This window comes from Barbus barbus (assembly GCF_936440315.1).
Source record: "Barbus barbus genome assembly, chromosome: 12".
NCBI lineage: Eukaryota > Metazoa > Chordata > Actinopteri > Cypriniformes > Cyprinidae > Barbus > Barbus barbus.
Window position 1 is genome coordinate 11,492,704 of NC_136740.1, and position 19,379 is coordinate 11,512,082.

The window sequence follows — 19,379 nt, forward strand, 5'->3', positions numbered from 1 at the left end:
CAATAACAAGTACAAATTTATTCTATGAAAATATGGCGCTTTGCCGGCGAACGATACAAAAATAAAACGTGAAAAATATCACTTCTTTCCTGCCATATTTTCTCTGTAAACAAAAATTATCACTCAATTATTGAAAAACTTACCTTATTGATTAATGGTCTAGGCCTATATTTAAAGTCATAATTAAACACACAGACCATCAATGTGATAAAGATATTGACGTCCCTATAATGAAACTTCATTTAGAGTTAGTAGCTCAAGTGTTGCAGGTCGATTGTTGTAAGCGTCTCAGAGAAGAAATCAAAGGCCTCCGTAGATAAACCAATGGGGCTGTCTACAGATTCTGACAAACTTGGGGACACGGCATCTGAGAGGTGTAAGCAAGAATCATTGGAGAAAACGTTGAAGTCCTGTAAAGAGACGTCCAGGGCCGAGGGACTGCCATTGTCCTGAGCAGATGCACAATCCGGGGCCATTGTTGAGGCGCAGATAGGAACAGTGGGTGACGGGTTGGGAAAATGTTTCAGATGTTTGTCATTGCTACCTAAAGGCGAGACAGTTGCGCTTTGGGAATCACTATTGTGTCCATTCTGTGACTGTTGAGAAGTTAAGGTATTCTGCTGAAATGGATAACCCTCTCTTTCCAAGAGCGCCCCTGATACATTGTTTGCCACTTGTTCGAAAAAAGATTTCCCATCACCCCGTCCGCCTGCCTCCTCCAGGCTCGGTGGTTTTCCATCGCCGTGATGGTTCTCTTTACACTGCGTTTGCCGTTTGTGTTTCATTCTCCGGTTTTGAAACCAAACTTTGACTTGCCGCTCGGTGAGGTCCAGCAGAGCGGCGATTTCCACACGCCTTGGCCGGCAGAGATACTTGTTGAAGTGGAACTCCTTCTCCAGCTCCAGCAGCTGCGTGTTGGTGTACGCCGTTCTGAGTCGGCGAGTAGCCCCATTGCCACCATCAGAAATCTCGGGCGAGCCTATGAAGGGATCACAGCGTTATACATTATTGATAGGCCTACGCCACTAATTATAACTCTTGATTTTTACAACGGCGCTGTGGGGCTTAAAGCTGACCCCACAAACTTGTCAAATATATTGCGTTTCTCACGGAGCGTAAATTGTTTGTGGGAATGGAGCCACGGCACTTGAATAATTTGTGTCCTCATCCCCTATGCCAGAATATACTGATGTGTCTGGTGTGAGTGCGGAGAGGTCCGAGTGAAGATTAATGAACACAGCTGCCGAGTTGAGTAATGGCAATCTATCATTCTTCATTACTGTCAAATATTAAAATTCATGCCCTACACTAGTAGCTAACACAGAGTTTAGGAGTTGTTCAGAACAGGTCTTTCGCATCCGAAAAATAGCAACAACAAAAAATGTAGATGTTACCATGTTCGCATGACCCATGAGGATAACAAACTATCTTGCACTTTCAAGCAGTATGGCCTTGCGCAACACAGCGATTGAAATTAATAATAATAATAATAATAATAACAACAAAAAGAATAACTTGCATTTCGTTTAAAATAAACTATAAAACAATAAAATTGCATTAAATCCAAATACCTTGAGGGGAGAAATATAGTGGACCAGGGTCGGTGGTGGTTGTTGCTGTCGAAGTTGTCTGGTTTTTCTTGGATGCTTTTTTCTCCTTCATCCAAGGGTACTCTGGGGGTAAGGATGCAGCAGGCAGCGGGCATGAGCCATTAGGGTTCTGCTTGGGCCGGCTGTGGCGAGGGTGGCTGCCGGGGTTCAGGCTTGGAATGGTCTGCTCAAAAGGAGGAGGAATCAGTGTCGAGTGTGAAAGCGTCGAGCTCTTGATTGATGAACTTTGAAATGCATCACCGACAGGGGGAAAAGATGTCAGGCACTCAGCGAGCGACGGCTGACTATTGATAAAACCCGTCTCTCGCTCGAATTCGTAATTCATCTCCTCAAAGTCTTCCAAATTCGCCGCTCACAAATTTGTGACCCAAGGAAGATAAAATGAAATATCGTGCCGGGTTAAAAAAAAAACTATTTTGCTGATTACGGCCGTATGGGGACCGCGGTGCCATTAAACTATTGCTTTCATGGAGACAAGGTTGAAATTGGACCGTATTGCTTGTCACATGATTACCTCTGTCCAATGACAATTTGGGGTTTAATCAAAAGAAGCCACTGTCTGTGTGATTGATCGAAAAAAGTCCGAGAGGAACGCCTCACTCTCTGGGACGGGCTAGTTTATTTACGCATTTATGGTCAGTTTGCACACTGCTCCGTAGATTGTAAGTATAGCCAGTACCTGAAACAGTGAGTCCGTCTGCTGTTCTCCCTTTATTGTTTGACCGGCCCTCGGCTGAAGATCCCCAACACATTAACTGGACACATAAACACACCAATAGCCACCCTTTAATTCTGAGTCTGGGTTTTTACTACTTTCTTAGAGAATGCGCGCTCTCGTTTGCCAATGCACGAGCAAAAGCGCGCGAGACAGTACGCGCGCACATTGCGCTCAGACAAATTCTTTGAAAGCCCAGACGCGCCCGCGTATTCACACGCGCACTGACGCATTACGCTTGCATGTGCATTAGTGCTGTTTTAGTTTAAGATAGGCTATATTGCAGTCCTTTTTTAATTATCGTAGCTTTGAAACTGTATTAATTCAGAAATTTCTCATGTTACATTCTTCTACTAATAGTGCAATGAACATAATTGATACTCAGTGCAGAATTTGTGAAAATAAAACTTATAATTGTACATTCAGTGTATTATGTAAATAATAACACGCTACACATTTGACCTGAATTGATCTTCACAATTTGTTTGAGCGACACTAAATCATCTCACAGGCAAACACATACAATAAATTAATTAATATGAAATAAAAGTGTTCATTCATTAGTCTTTTACGTAAAAGAATGTTGTCCTCGGAAGTCTTCAGCTAAGTAGGTGTAGGCCTCGAGCACTTTATTGCTTATATTCCAAACAAAGAGCCCTGGAAGCCTGCACGCTATCAATCTTACACGCCAAAAGGTCTGACAGCTTAGTGCCCTAAGAACACATTTAAACCATCTAACACTCCCTTAGATCATATGTGGCCAGGAAGAAGAGAACAACGTAGTACTCACGGCTGAGAGTTTCCCCATTTTATAAATTAAATGATATTTTCCGATTAAAGGATTGAACTTGATCATAATTTCAAACCGGATGTTCTTCGAATGGACCAGCATTATTATTTCGGACCAAAAAATCGATCGTTTTATATTTTCGTTTTTGGAAAGTCAGCCTTTATCGAAGGTCTGGGAATGAATAGGATTACATATTGATTGTAAGAGAGAAAGCATGTGTTTTTGCAGCTACACAGGAGCTATTGTGTGTAGATGCACGTGGGTGTCGGCATTCTTCAAAAATACCCACTCCTTCCTACACTTTTCCACCAAGAACGAAAAATCTTCGTCGTTTCCCACGAGCTGAACATCGAAATTTATCAAGGATGTATCTTTACGGATACTGTAAATTGTCATATTATTTATATGTAAATCTGTCTGTTGAAATATTAAGTCATATTTACAATGCATTGTATTTATTCTCATTAGATAGGCCTGACAGAATGGATATGTGAGTATCAAAATATATTGCCGTGCTTTGAATGAAAAGCCTGTTTTTTGTAAATTGGCAATCGAACTATAAATTTAATGTCTTTGTAAATCTATTATTGCTTGTACATGAATACTGTGTGTAAGTTCACGTGCTTGTAATATATTATCGGAAATGTGTTTAGATATTTGTAAAATTTTAAATGAATTCGAAAAAATATTTAATCTAAGGCTTTAGCCTACAACACAGTCTTTTATTTGGTTAGGGGAAAATTCTCAAGGTCGAGAGTTTGTTGTTGAGTATGTGAGTTACCTTAATTTAATGTATGTCGAATAAATGCATCAGTGTGCAATTGAAAAATAACACTTTCCACATTTATGACTGACATTAAAATAAACCGTTTATTACATTTTTAAAGCTGAGGTTTCTCGAAGGACAAATCTGTATAAACAAATTAAGTGTTGATATTTTTTTAAAGATATAGATATTTAATAATTCTTTAATTATTTGTCAGTTTGCATCATTTTTGTCCACTTGCTGAGTATGTTCCAGCACCATGTCTTTTTGGATATGTCTGGCTCGATGGACAGACCCGCTGACCGTCTGTTAGAATAAATAATGAATGCTGACGGTCATAAAACACAACTTAAGAATGAAAACTTGGCTCGTTGGATCATCAAACAATTGAAGTGATCAATGTCCTTTATTCAAAACTAATGCATTAATAGATTGAGTACATATAGGCTATATGAAATTGATTTACGCATTTAAATACGTAACCATTATAGGCGTTAAAAATAATCACAATAATCATATTAATAATTATTATTATTATAACAATAATGTGATGAAGTTGTAAAACTCTTTTTTTGATTTGTTTTGTTTTTACAAAATATTCTAAAATGCAATTTCATTTTATAAACATCACTGGTAAAAGTAAGTTTGTTAGACTGAAATTCTCTGTTTTCTTTTTTGACATGTAATTAAATACATGTTGGGTCTTTTCTTTTGGAATTTTATTGTATTGTCTTATTTATACGAATTAATTAGTTTGTTTTTCAATTATAGAGTCCGAATAATTTACGCAAATGCAGTGGCCTGTTTAATAACACATTTGAATAATGAATGGAGTAAGCTAACACTGTTAAAATAAGGTATTACCGAATATAATAGCAATATATGAATGAGATATGGCCAACTGAATGGACTTTATCTCAGGAGACTGTAAGTACTTCTGCTTCGGTCAACCACGTTTCCAAACCTATTCGTTCATGTAAAAAAAATTAAAATTAAAACAAAAAAAGGCCAGGGATTGATCTGTTCGTATCCCTCTCAGTGAGCTTTGTAAATTAGTGCGAGTGAGGCGTATATATGGTGTTTATGATGTCTGCGAAGGCAGCAGCGGCAGTAGCTCTAGCAGCAGTGGCGTTTGATGGATGACCCTCTACCCACACACATTGCACTGGGTCGTAAACGAGCTCCAAGCTCCTATTGTTGTGCTAGAGGTGTATGTCATTTCCGGGCATATGCACTATACCCCTGCCCTAGAAGAGAATCATGCAGTATTATTCAGGATATGACGTTGTGAGAGTAGGCCTATAGCCTGTACCATATGAAGCAAAAATGGTAACGCCGTGATATATATATATATATATATATATATATATATATATATATATATATATATATATATATATATATATATATATATATATATATATATATATATATATATATATATCTTCTTGATGCTGAAACAAGAAGCAGGATCAATTCGTAAGCCAATAATCAACGTCTCTAGGGTATTGGAAATAAATATACTTCGGCTACTATATTATGGTGGTGGGATGTCTCCTAAACTGTATGCGCAAAGATTAGTAACATCGTATCCTGAATCCTGGCACCGATTAGCTACTTAAATCATTTGAGTATCTCTTTCCATTAGACTCATGAATCGATGATTTATTATGATTTTACAAACGTGAATTTATCAATAGTTTTTTTTTTTTGTTGTATACGTACGTATATACGTAGAGGTGAACAAAAATAATTGGAGACCAAATGCATACAGGCCTATCGGTTTACGTGTATGGCACCTCTTTTATCTGATGGAAAGTTGTGAGTCAGTTCACTGTAAATTATCAGGGTAATGTGATCCAATAGTGCGCAGATCTAGTATTAGGCGTTGACCATATTACTAAACAGGCTAGTAACCGTGTCTGGTCCCTCGTGGCCCATCATGAGTGTCTTGTACCATTAAACGAAAATGGTTTCTTGTCTGTATGTAGGATATAGGCTAATTGGATTATAAAAGAGTAGCAACAAAAAGTTTTTATTCTAAATGTTTTAGAAAAGTATATGCCTTTAATACTCGTATTGGGAGGCATGGTTTATAATAGCCTACCACCTTTAGATATGGACCGTATATTTAAGTTTCATGAACTTTACATGATATTTTACGATTCATGATTAATTGATTGTTTAAGGGTTGTTTGCTCCGACAACGAATTTCTTCCAAAATAACCACATTTGCTACTAAAAGTAAAGTAAACTGTAGCTTAAATAAAGGCCTGCAAGCCTATAGGCTGATATCCTATAGGCCTATTTGGTGTGTGATAGAGCTGTGGTAACATGGCTAAAATAACCACATGTAAAGAGCAGCCTTTATTTAAAATAAACTTTACTGCTGGATTATTATCATCTGCCTTTCAACGAGATAGGCAATGGTTTCCTAAAAAACAGCGTTTATACTGCAAGTGGAGACTCAACATCGCCCCCTTTCTGCTATCCGCCCTCATTCTATAAAAGATGGGTTTCCCTGTAACGTCACGGATTTTAATTTAGACGCCGAGCAAGTTATTTCTAATGTACACCAATTGTTTTATAATTTTACCAGTTATTTATTATTGTACAAACGCTTCTTTCCTTTTAGGAATATTTCTCCCCAACACAAGAAGTGAGTGAAAAATCTGCCCTCTTTATAATCTCAGTTTAGAGATTAATGAAGCACTATGCATTTTTTACCATCAGGCAACATGCATTTGACTGCCATCCTACAATGTAATTGCAATATAGAAATGTACATTATTAATCATTTTGCACGAAATATTTATGCAGTTGTGCAAAAATATATATATATATTGTTAACAAAGTAGTTTTAAAAAGGTGCTCTCTTCTCATTTCTCTTCTTCCTCCATTGCTGGTTTAAATCTTTTTATGTTAGCCTAGTCTGTATAGCATGGAAGCTGCATATTGCATGTTGCATAAGACTAAGTGCATCTAGTATCTCTGTATGGTTAATGGCAGATGCCCTCAAAATAATACACAATGTGTGCAGTTACATAGACCTTAGTCAGAGAAGTTTCATTTGTACTGCAATGAAAACGGGGCTGTGAAGAATAGAACTAGGCCTAGTGCATTCAATGTACTGTACTACCGATGTTCCATGGACAAATATTCTATGAAAGTTTTGAGTAGTGAACATTTCGTTATCTAGGACCTTTTTAAGTTGTGTGCCATTGTAAAGACTATACATCTACATCTCTCCTCAGCCTCGTTTTCATTTGAGTTAAATCCAATATGGCACCTAACCTTTAGGCTACGTGCTTTGAAAGCTGAGTAGCTAGCCTATAATATTTTTTTAAAACCTAAGTCAGAATCTTTTAATTATTAAATTTAGAAGATAACAAGCAATTTTCATGTTTTCCACTACTTTCGTGTTGAGGATTGTATCTTGAACGTATTGGCTGAAGTTTCAGCTTTAGTTCAGGGCCTAGTTCTAGTTTGGGCGTTACTGGATTGTAAATTAACGTACAACGTTACTTGAGATGATCCACGATGCCTGTATTGCAATGTCAGTCAAAGCACTGTATCTTTTATCTTTACATATTGCTTCCGATGCATGCATACCTGTGTGACAAGTTAAAGCATATAGACGGGAACGTGATGCGTAAATGGATTTTACCCTTTTTAGTGAAAGAGGAAAATGACAAACATCTGTCTGGTTTCCCGAAACACTATAGGCTAAGTAGTATGTAAGTGGTACTTTATCACTGGGGTCTCTTTCCCAAAAACGTTGTTATGTATGTTAGCTACCACATAGAAACGCTCGTGGATTAACAAGGGCCCCAGACCACTCATAAGACTGTAAGGTGCTAATTAAATAGCGCTTTTCCCCTCCACCTTGATCTACGACACAACATAAACAATATGAAGGCATTGTAAAATGTTAAAACTAAACTATAAATTACTTTTTAATCATACACTGAAATTTGCAAGTGTCGACTGAAACTTTTACCTGTAATGTTAACTCAGTTACAGTCCATTTCCCATGCATAAATCTTGTATAGCTTGTAAAATATTAGCAGATTGTGCATAATTAGTGTCTCTGTCTACTGGTGCACTTACTCTTTTCACCCAAAAATGAAAATTTTGTCATCATCACTCACCCTGCATTTTTAAGTCATGCAATGAAAGTTAATGGGATTCAGTGTTTTGTTTGAACCTCAGTGTTCTTCAAAATATATTTTTGCAAAAGAAAGTCATTCAGGTTTGGAATTATTGGTATGTAAATGATGACATAATCTGATGTTTGGGTGATCTATCCCTTTATCCACTTTAACCCTGACACTCAAAGCAGTCAAGCCCACCTTATTATGTGCATGATTATGACACCTATTAGGTACAAAGTACAAAGCTACAAAGTTTCTTCTTGTTTGTAGTACACTCTAGTACATTCTAGCATTCCCATTATCCATTTGGCTACAACACTGTTTGGATACACATAACATGCAGTATAGCCCTCTGACCACTGTTTAGGACCTGATACCTCTATTACATTTGCTCTTAAATTCTACTTCATAGGTGATGCTTTGAATTGCAGGCACAACTCATTTGTCCCATATTGACTCATAAGAGAGTGAAGCAAAGTTCTGGAATGGACAAGAACCAGCTGTCTTACCTTGAGCATTAGTGTGTGTGCATGCTTCTCTGTGAACCAGGGGCATCCAATGCTGCTCCTGGGTGGCAATATGCACCTCCTGCAAAGTTTAACTAACCAGGGTCTTTAGGATCACTACAAACTTCCAGGCAGGTGTGTTGGAGCTCATTTGAGCTGAACTCTGCAACAAGTTGGCCCTTAAGAAGCATATTATAAAGCCTTCATTTTTGTTTGATTCATATTTATTGCTGGAATCAGAGGAAACTACATGGTGTCAGATCATCTGTTTGTAATTTTAAGTAAGGTCATAGCGGTCAGACAAGGTCAACATATCACAGATCAACATAGCATTCAAGAAAAGAATGCTATGCTGTACTTAGATGTGATATGTTTTACAAATGTCAGTCATGTATGCATGTTTTAATGGTTTGAACATTCAAAAGCTATCATATTTATAATGTATGAGCCATTTGCATCATCAATTGAACACATTTAGGGGCAAACTTAGTCCTACAAGTAAAAACCAAATGAAATGACAGTTCAATTTTCACCAGCGACCTTATTCTAATTAACAATTGTTCGCATTCATCAATAAATAGGTTTTGTTTGTGGCTGCCCCTTATTAAGTGAGCTTGCTGTAGGCCAGAATCCACTTTGCCGCTGTCTCCACCTGCTGGATACTAATGGTAGAGGCTCATTCTGTTTGTTAAAACACATTCTCAATTCTGCTCAAAGAGGCCCCACAACACTGTCTCACTCTTATCAGACACACCAAATATAGATCATTAAGCACTTTATTAATGAGCTGATTTACTGATGAATCAGGTGCGTTAAATAGGACAGACACCAACATGTGAAGCGTTGGGGGGAGCACCTTCACTAAAACGGAAATATTTAGAATCCCTAGTTATGCCATTTAGACAAAACGAGTGCACAAGAGTGTTTTATCCTAAACATTCACTTTAAAACGACACTTCAATTTCTTTTAAATGTTGAAGTTTAAATGACCAAAATGCAAAGTAGCAAAGATATTGGACGCAAGAAAAAGTACAATGCGTCCATAGGTTGTGTTTCCGTTGTCACTTTATGCATGACGAGGCAACAAATGGGTTATCAGTTCTGCAACGTTTTAATTGTTACTGAGGAGTAATAAAGTAATTTGTAGAGAAAAAACAGACAGTGGGGCTGAGCCCCATTTTATGATGCTGTCTGGGGTAGAGCCTTTGAAGATTTGGTCAGCAACAGAGTTTTTCTTCTTCTTTTTCGGTTTTTCTATATTTTGTGTGTTTATTAAATAATGAAATGCGAAAATAATAATAATAATAGCCTACTACAATGAAAACTAATAAAATACTTTTTTTTATTTATTTTATTTCATTTTTATAAAATATATCATGTGTTATTGTAATTGTAATATAAGCGCTGGGCGTCTAAAAAAGTCATTCCAGTTTCGCCTTCAATCGCTTTGCACCCCATAAACAGTTAAGACTGTGATTGTGGTTTATTGCCGCGCAGCCACTAATATCGCTTGCAGGGGCAAGGCACAAATAGAATGTGCAGGCCTGTCTACGAGCATCAAACTAAGCTTTATTTATTCGGATAAACGGCATCCGGGCCGTTAACAGGACACTAAACAGTGGGTTGCAAGATAACGGGAGAATGAGCGCGAGAACATGAGAAGTGTAAAACTGTTTGGAGCGCAGTAAAATATTTCTGGTTGTATAGTGTAAAAATACCACGGGATTGCAGTCATTGTCAACCTCGTTCAGGAACGATTTATTTATGTTGAGTCTTTCATGAGTCTTGAACTTTACACAAATACAGGACTGCAATTATTAGTGACAATTTATTGCAATATCGCAGATTAGGCATGAGTGTAACCCATGAAAAAAAGTATGATTTTCGGTATATTTTTGCCCAGACCATTGGTATAGAGAGTCTTAACGAAATGTATTATTTATCAGAAATGTATTTATGTACACAAGTGGAATTTAATTTGAAAACGGCTAACACTTTGTTGATCTGAGGTATTGGCGTATGCAATTTATCATGTGTTCACATATAACATTACAAGCACGTAAATGTTACAAAATCCACTGAAATATTCCAATGACGAACAACACAGCATAAATTAATCTTAATACATAGGTAGTTCAAATACATCTAGGTAGTCACATTAAACACTGATACATTACGCTACAAGTCATTTTACAATTACAAAAAAATCTTAAATTCATGCATATCAGCATTTCACATCGCAGAACTTTCCCTGAAATCATGGTTTAAAACTTTTGAAAATAAAATTTGAACATATTTAAAATGTACAGAATGCGAAATGACTGACCTACAACAAGCAAACCAAATAAGAGAACTGTCACCAACAAGTTGTATACAAAGACCAAATGATATATACAAGCATACCCTTAGATCAAAGGTTTGTGCAATGTACATCTAACATTACAAAATGTAGGCTATAATAATCTACTGTGGTTGTGCATGAGGAAAAAGACAGGCTAATTCACAAACACCTTCGCACGAACCAAATATCTTCATCCACTGCGGTGCGCATTTATAGCTTTCCACTTTTAAATGTCTTTTGGACGATCTTTATTGCATTTCTTCATCTTCATCCTACGGTTTTGGAACCAAATTTTGACTTGTCTCTCGGTGAGATTTAGGAGTCTTGCCACTTCATATCTACGGTCGCGTGAGAGGTACATATTAAACAGAAATTCTTTCTCCAGCTCAAGAGTTTGATGCTTAGTGTATGGACAGCGCTTTTTCCTAGTGGACTTCGCATGCAGCCAGTTGGACGCAGGGTTATCTGCAAGAAGGGTCGGAGAGAGAGAGAGAGCTAGTCATGTTGCCACTTGAAAAAATACTGCGGCCATTTTATGATCAGCGCGCGAGAAGAAAGAAGAGTCTAATATAAAGGCTACGATACAGTTTTGATATGCTGAAATTGGAACGCGCAATCACGGATTACATGCATCTGGGCTGCGGGTGGATTTTATATGATCGAAAATTTTATGTGCATGCTATAATTTTCTTCCTAGCTACTGGCAATTTTGGCATCACTAAATAAGGGATAAACAAGGGCCTTGCTGTCTATCTAAAAAAAAAAAAAACCTGTGAAATCCAGATTGTACGTTTTATGGCAACAATTGTGCGTTTATATCCATATCTTTTAATCGAATGTAATGTGTAGGACAGAAGTATTACTATATGTTACATGACATGCAGTCTATAGACTATAATGATTACATGAACTGCAAATATGTTGCATTTTTTAATACTGGACACATTCCATTGAAACATGCATATAGGCTGTCAGATTCAAATGCAGATTATTGCCACCCACAAAACGAAAGAAGAAAGAAAGGCCAAGTTAGAAGACCTTTAGCCTTCCTTATAACCTGTACTGAAAATACTGTACAATATAGGAATATTTAACTACAATAAACAGGCCATTGTTGACTTCTCTCACAAAAGACTATCTTTTATAGATTATAGCTACTTTTTATTTTATAGCTATACAAACGACGCCTATTGAATTCATCTGTTAAGGTAATCCTACATATTCAAACGCATTCTGATATAAATGTAGCTGCACTTACTTGGGTCTAGATCCACCTTCTTCTCTGCTGGAGCTTTCTCATCCTGTGATCCGTTGGAAAGCGCATCGTCTGTTATCTTCCTCTCTGCTTGGGTCGTATTGTTGTCAGTGTCGGCCACAAGCAATGTATGCGTGGTGCACTCACCACTCCCAACCAGTGGTTCAAGTTTTATATCATGGTGTGTATCTGTGGATAATCCCGTGAAAGGCAGGGCAGGCAGCGGTTCTAACGCCCAGGAACGCACGGATGCTCCATCGGTTTCTCCTGTTGAGCATGGGTGATGAATGTACGGGTGGTAGGCGATAGAGGTGCCTGGGGGCTGCACGGGCACGGGACTCCATGACGCACCAAAAATTGATGATTTGGCTTGGAAAGCGTACTGCTCCTGTTCGCCATATTCAAGTAGCGTCAGTTCCCGAGCCTGCTGCTGGACCACGGGTCCAGATGAGAACCTCGGTGCCAAATGATCGTCATTCTCGTGTGGAATGTGTGAGTCAGCGTAGTAACTCAGTGTCCCCAATGTCGACATAACAAAAACAAGCAAAGAGAACCCAGGCGAACGGATACACCCACAATGAATCTGACACAAAAGCAGAATCCGTTGAAATCAAGTAACTAACTACTTGACTTCGCTGTGAACTACAGACCTCTGATAACTTGAATCACTGCAGAGATTGGATTGGATGTGCTAGACACGTGACTGTGGGAGAGAACGTGGGATATAAAGGGGAAAGCCTAACCAGTGAACACGGTTAAATGGCCTCCATTTTACAAGTCATATTTTTAATGGTATAGCCATATGCTTTTATGAAGGTGGATTTGATTTTATTCGTGGTGTTAAGCTTCAGCATCTAATAACAAGAAAGGCTATTTGAGAAGCGTTATTGTAGAATTTTCGTATCCAGTTTTTAATAGAGTAGATGTAGGCCTACTGTTTGCCATAATAAAATAAAACCCCAAACGCGTACGCTAAATGCGTTGCCATGTCATTGTATAGGCATCTAGATAAATACCTGCAGTCCAATTCAACTACTCATTTTTTAGACAGGAATTAATTTAATTTCTCTCAAATCTTGCAGACCCAAAAAATAACATATTATGATAAATGCACGTAATCCGCGCGGCCTAGTCGTGCACAATAAGACATAAAATAGTTCAGACATAAAAAGGATCTTTACGTGAGCCATATGTATACTTTATATGGCAATAAGTGCCATTGGATGGTTGAGATATGACTGCTAAGTGACCAGTCATTCAGTTACAACGCGCTCAAAACTTCAGTCTGCTCCTAAACAAGGCAGACTGTGATGTGCAGACAAGTCAAACTAAATCTGAACGTGAACTAAGCTGTGAACAAAACTAACTGGGGAAAAAATACAAAAAAAGCTTTAACGGACTCTTATCAGGTAGGCTAAATGTACAAAATAGACCGTTTGTTTTATGTTTAAAATGAAGCTTTATGCATTAAAACCTTACAACATTTCAAATGAGTGAAAAAAGATTTAACATTTTAAATGTGTTTGATCAACACTACAAAAAACAAATTATTATAAACATGATTTTTATAGCAACAACATGTCACAATCACAATGTTATTATATTCTATTGTTAGTATTCTTGAATAAGCTGATACAGGACAGAAAGCTTTGTTTTGCAATATTTATTATTATTTAGTCATTTAGCAGACGCTTTTATCCAAAGGACAACAGAAGCAATATCCCACACATTCAGTGAAACAGTGACTGTATGCTTCATAATTAAAATGTTGTATTTGTAAATAGATTTGCATATTTGCAGTGGTTAAACGTAGAGTTGCTCGGCATGTTTTATTCAGAATATAAACAGCTTGCATGGTATTTGGAAATCAGCAACGTAATTATAACATAAAGCATGAGTAAATAAGGGATGTTTTAACAGAAAATTAATTTAATCCTGATATTTTTTACTCTCAGCCATGAAAACATTGTCAATAGAGGACGACCAGAGCTTTCTCTCCCTCTGGTCAATGGGCATTGGTGTGATCTTGTCCTCGGAAGAGTGGATCTCTGGGTACTTCAACAGACTTTGTTTATAACAGGGGCTATTACTCTGTTTTTCTTCGGGTTGTAACTTGGCTGTCTGGCCTGAATATGGCCAATAAAGCCTTTGTGGTTTTTTTCCCTCCGGCCCAGCAGACGCATCCGGCAGTGTGGGCGTGCTCTCAGTCTCAGATGCGCACGCGGCTTTGGCCAAAGTGCATTGATCGTAACCGAGGCCTTGCTAACTACACCTGCGCTCCAACATTTACTTTTTATACAGCCCTAAAGATTTCACTTCTAATGCGTGAACTGCACGATTGAATTGTGTCGTCAAAATATATGTTGCTGAGAATTTCTGGTCTTTTTTTTCCAAGATAAAATATAGGCTGCTTTTGGAAATACTTTTCAGAATTCGCCGCAGCATGTTTGTCTTGTTGTGCTGAATCTCACTGCGAGGCAATTAAGACAGTTTCGTGTTGTGTGGATGTAAAATATAGCCCAACAACATGAAACTACCTAAATCACTTAGCAGTTGTCTTTGTTTGTTGCTTGAGGAGATTAGAAGGCAAATACGCCGTATTTTTTTATCTATGTATTTTCTGCACAAGCAAACAAGTACAATAAAATGTGAGTTTTTGCCCACACTGCTGCGATCTAACCAATACCGTCTCATAAAATTTGTTGACTTTTCTTGGAATATTCCCTTAAATGTAAATTAAATAAAAAATAGAACCCAAAAGACAGGAATATAATTGGTATCTATTGGAATGATTGTAATCATTTTTGACTTGTCACGGGACCATTACTGACTGTGTTGATAATTAAATAAATCATTTAATTTTATAGTCAGCAAAATTGCAGTCCTTGCTTCTCCAAAATCCCCGTTATAAAAGAGCTCAGAAAATCAGGAGGGGTTTTACTTCAAGTAGGCTAAGATGATTTTACACATGCCTTTATTAATTTTCTGCCCTGTGTGAATAATTAATTTACATCTGAGACCATCTCTTTAGCCTATGTTTCCAAAAAGATGGCACATAATACAAGAAGTCCCATCATGTTTATAAGTTTGCACATTTTAAACACCGGATTTTTCCACTTATGCCTAGAACAGCAAATACCTGACAAGGTCGTACTTAGAAGAAACGTGTCGTTATTATTTAAAAACGGGTTCATAATAGTTATTATTACAACAACATGCAAATACCGCAGTTATATACAATACATGTACAATATAGTCTGAATGCTATGTACAATGAGCACCTTCAGAATTTGATATTTTCCTCTCTTGCTTTTACAGTGAAGTACTCTTGACAGTTTATAAATAACCATGACATGTTATGACGACTGGGTTGTCAAATAAAATTATACATAAACAGATAAAAACGTCAACAGTATACGACACACAATAAGTTATCAATAGTATCTTGCACAAGTCATATATGCACACACACCTACGGAGACGGTTTGTTGTATGTAGGCTACCACTGCAGCTGATGGAGGAGGGCGCCAGAGATCTAGAAAGCGAGGAGGCTTCATGAAAAACTGAAGTTGGCCGACAGCTCTCGGATTCGGTTTTCTCGACTCATCTTCTTCAGCTTCATCCGTCGGTTCTGAAACCAGATTTTGACTTGTCTGTCCGTGAGGTGAACACTGCGGCTGATCTCGAGGCGACGCTCTCGTGTCAAGTACATGTTGAAGAGGAACTCTTTCTCCAGCTCTAGAGTCTGATGTTTGGTGTAGGGGCAACGCTTCTTACGGCCACTCTTCGCCGTCAGCCAGTTGGCTGTATTGTCACTTTTGGAATCTCCTGCTGAAAATTTGAGACAATATTAGTCCAAAATGTACATCTGCGGCCCCCATTTCACAGCACTTTACAATGGTATGCAGTGACCAGATACGCCTAATGAATATTAGGCTTTTTAATTTCTAAACTAATAATAGGTTACTATCAACAAGGTGTAATATCCATACAATAATTCCAAACGCTGTTGTGCATACATAAACTTTTATCATTTAACGTGAAGTATGACTATTGTGATACTAATGTGTGTGGCCATATTAATAGTATGAACTATATGTTGCGATTTAATATTTCGGTTTTTGACTATTATCTGATTATTCTCTCCATTTTTTAATCATTATTTTGTTTTTGTTTGTTACAGCACTGAAGACGCTTTATCGGTCGTTTCGAGTAATAGAATATTTTTAGATAGGCATTGCAACTACAAACTCTCTGCCTATGCAGGGAAATTAACATTAAATCAAAGCATGCGATTACAATCTCATAAACAGCATAATGAAAAATAGGTTTGCTAAATCCATATACATATATAGACATGCACAAAATGGGCATAGTCCAGGCTCGAGAGCAATAGGCCCTTTACGATTTTTTAATGTAGGCTAATCATTTAAAAAAAATTGCTATAGCGTTATTGCTGTGAGCACTGCCTTTAATGTGAAGGTTTGCATTGAATTGGTTAAAATATTTCATATTAACCAAATTAGGGTTGTTGAACTGTTAAATGAGATCTTGTGAGAAGTATATTTTAAATAGTCTTTATGCTGTTATTTTAAAAAGTGAGCTTTTAAAAACGAAAAATGGTCAGTGCACATTGCATTTGGCACGAAGGAATGCTGTGTTATTTGGATTACAGAGACGACTACAGACGTAAGGATTTAAGATAGATGTTTTTGTTTTTTTAAATAGAAGATTCTCGCACATTATTTTACTGCCAAATCTGGCCAGTCTAAAGCCTTATAGGGTGTTTGAAATAAAATCTGAAATATTACTGTAATACTACATGCAATTAAAAAAAAAAAAAATCAGTAAAACAGTTCCATAGGCTATATGTATCGCGCGCGCAAAGGCGTGAGTGTTTTTACGCGCTCAAAGGACGCCCGAATCCTTTGGACTTGGCAACAACAAAACTAACCTTTTGTAACAGTGATCGCCTTCTCCGGACTGTCCGGTGGTTCGGGCGATGAAGCGGTACCAGTGGACCCCCTTAGCTCCTTGTTTCTTGCCGGGGCACATGGTTCGCATGTGGGAGGCTCGTCGTTCTCTTCCCTGCTCGCTTCTGCTCCTATGGCTGAAAGAGAGCTGTCAAATCGGGTAGAGCGTTGAGCAACAGCATAAGTCGACACAGTCTGGTTGTCTGGAAAACCTTTAGATGTGGTGCATGTCTGAGATAGACGGAAGTAACCAGGTACCGGAACACAGCCGTTATTGTTGCTAGATGGACATGAGTTTGGTGTCAGCCGGGAGTACGATATGTCCTCTGTAACGGTGTCTTTTGGACACTTCTCAGACTCGTATAAGCAGTAAGAGTTTTCCTCTTTTATGGTGGGCGAAAACGACCGTGGGGTAATTTGGTTGTTAGGCTGTTCAATGCGACAGGACCTCGACGTCTCCAGCCATGTGTCCATGCCTTGATATGGCCCACATGTAGGTACTACATTTTGCGAATTGCTCTCGTTCCGTTTGAGTCCAGAAAAATAGCCACAGTTAGACAGTCCATAAGAATACTCGGAGCTCGGCTGCAAGTAGACTCCGCTGTTTTGGTAGTAGTGTCCACTTCCCTCGGCCCTTCCGTGGATCAAGGAATCTACCAGAAACGAATTTCCAGATGGACTATCGGAGCATGACATCTTTGTGGTATAATTTGACGGTGGAAGAAGATTGCCCTTTCTGGATGACATTTCTTGTGCAAAACATGCTGAATATAATTACTGATAACTATACAACTCAGTGTGAGCTAACAGCCAATTAAATCGCAACGAGCACCGATGACTCCTCCCTCTGTGTGCACGTAACCCTTGAGTCCCATATCTTTTTCAAGCTACAAGATTTTTTTAAGTCAAATCTGCATAAACCCGATCAGTCGTTTTTGAAATTTTAAACGAATAAAACCAGAATTTCACGTGAACAGCGTTATGTTTACGACCACTGACTTCGTTTAGCCGCAAAGCCTTGTGAGCCACGTAGCCTATATAAAACCAAAAAGCAACAAGGTATAGAAAAGGAGATCAAGTGCTAAAATAGTAAACATTTATGATACACTGTAATTGCCCCAACAGCCCTTTAAGCACATAAACAGTGAGTTACAGACTGCTCTTCTGGTTTTCATGCATGCGGTGGGTCAAAACAATTTATTTACTACACTCAAGTTCAAAACGAGAGGTGGCTTTCAGTCTGCTTTTCAGAAACACATTGGATGTGGATTTCCATGCTGTAGAATAAAGATTTAGCTTGTGATAATCTTAAAGTTATATATAGGCCTAGCCTAAGCTTTATAATTACTATACTGAGTTAACAGAATTATTTTTAAACATAGAGATAAATCTCATCACAATCCCATATCATTTACTAAATGATTTAACAATAGCCATTTTTACGCAAATGTTGTGTGAGATTAAATTGACCTTTGCCTACCTTTTGCGTTCAGGAGATATTATCATTTATCTGAAAACCAGCTTGTGTGATGTTTATAGGCCGCCGTTGTATATTTGTCATTTGATTTGCATTTAATTATATAATTCTAAATTTCTCTCTCAGGTTTGTGTGTGTGTGTGTGTGGGGGGGGGGGGGGGGGGGGGGGGTTATGTTTGTTTTCATTTAAGTTTTTTTTCAGCCTATGTTGCTTAATGCTATGTGGAAAATGGTCATTTATTGCTCTATCTCTGAACTTTCTTTCCAACGGATTTTACGCTTTAAAAAATACTCCACTGATATAGCTATTCACAAATAGGCCTGTTCCTATAGTTGGAATGAACAAAGGCTATATATGAAAAAAAAAAACTGCACATGAGCATCAGCATGCAATTTTAAATATCGACCAAATATCACAACTACAGTAATTAGATGACTCGGGTCGAAAAACACGTTGAAAATATAGGTATACTCACACCAAAGTAGCCTAAACTTAATTTTCTTTATAGTCAAGTTGTCCCTGTCCAACAATCATGTTTTAATTCACTGTGTCTAGTGGAAGCTTTTACTGTAGCGAACTAATGATACCATAAAAGCATGCAGTTCTTATAACGCGTCTGAAATAGCCTATGTTAAAGGGAAAAAATGGGCAATTGACTAATTATTCTTTGAAATGTAATTTTTCGGCTACGTTGACAGATGAATTGTAATTTATTTGTACTTTTAGCTTTAAGAAATCAAATGGGGTTAAGACGGGTTGCTATTGTTTTAAAAGTCATTTGAATTGTAATT

The 19,379-nt window shown here is 37.7% G+C and overlaps 3 protein-coding genes across 3 annotated transcripts; all 3 read right to left on the minus strand.

Annotated features, from left to right (window-relative positions):
• Nucleotides 1–1,935, minus strand: LOC306877593 (homeobox protein Hox-A2b; the record flags this gene model as incomplete). The annotated part of the gene is made up of 2 exons (XM_079429444.1): nt 1–979; nt 1,572–1,935. The coding sequence occupies 2 exons, from the start codon at nt 1,933–1,935 to the stop codon at nt 249–251; spliced, it is 1,095 nt and encodes a 364-aa protein (XP_079285570.1). The 3' UTR covers nt 1–248.
• A 9,173-nt stretch (nt 1,936–11,108) lies between these two features.
• On the minus strand, nt 11,109–12,669 carry LOC306877902 (homeobox protein Hox-A9b; the record flags this gene model as incomplete). The annotated part of the gene is made up of 2 exons (XM_079429936.1): nt 11,109–11,347; nt 12,141–12,669. 2 exons carry the CDS (start codon nt 12,667–12,669, stop codon nt 11,109–11,111), a joined length of 768 nt encoding a protein of 255 aa, XP_079286062.1.
• Nucleotides 12,670–15,690: 3,021 nt separating this feature from the next.
• On the minus strand, nt 15,691–17,857 carry LOC306877623 (homeobox protein Hox-A10b; the record flags this gene model as incomplete). Its single annotated transcript, XM_079429486.1, has 2 exons — nt 15,691–15,968; nt 17,092–17,857. The coding sequence occupies 2 exons, from the start codon at nt 17,855–17,857 to the stop codon at nt 15,691–15,693; spliced, it is 1,044 nt and encodes a 347-aa protein (XP_079285612.1).
• Between the last annotated feature and the right edge of the window lie 1,522 nt (nt 17,858–19,379).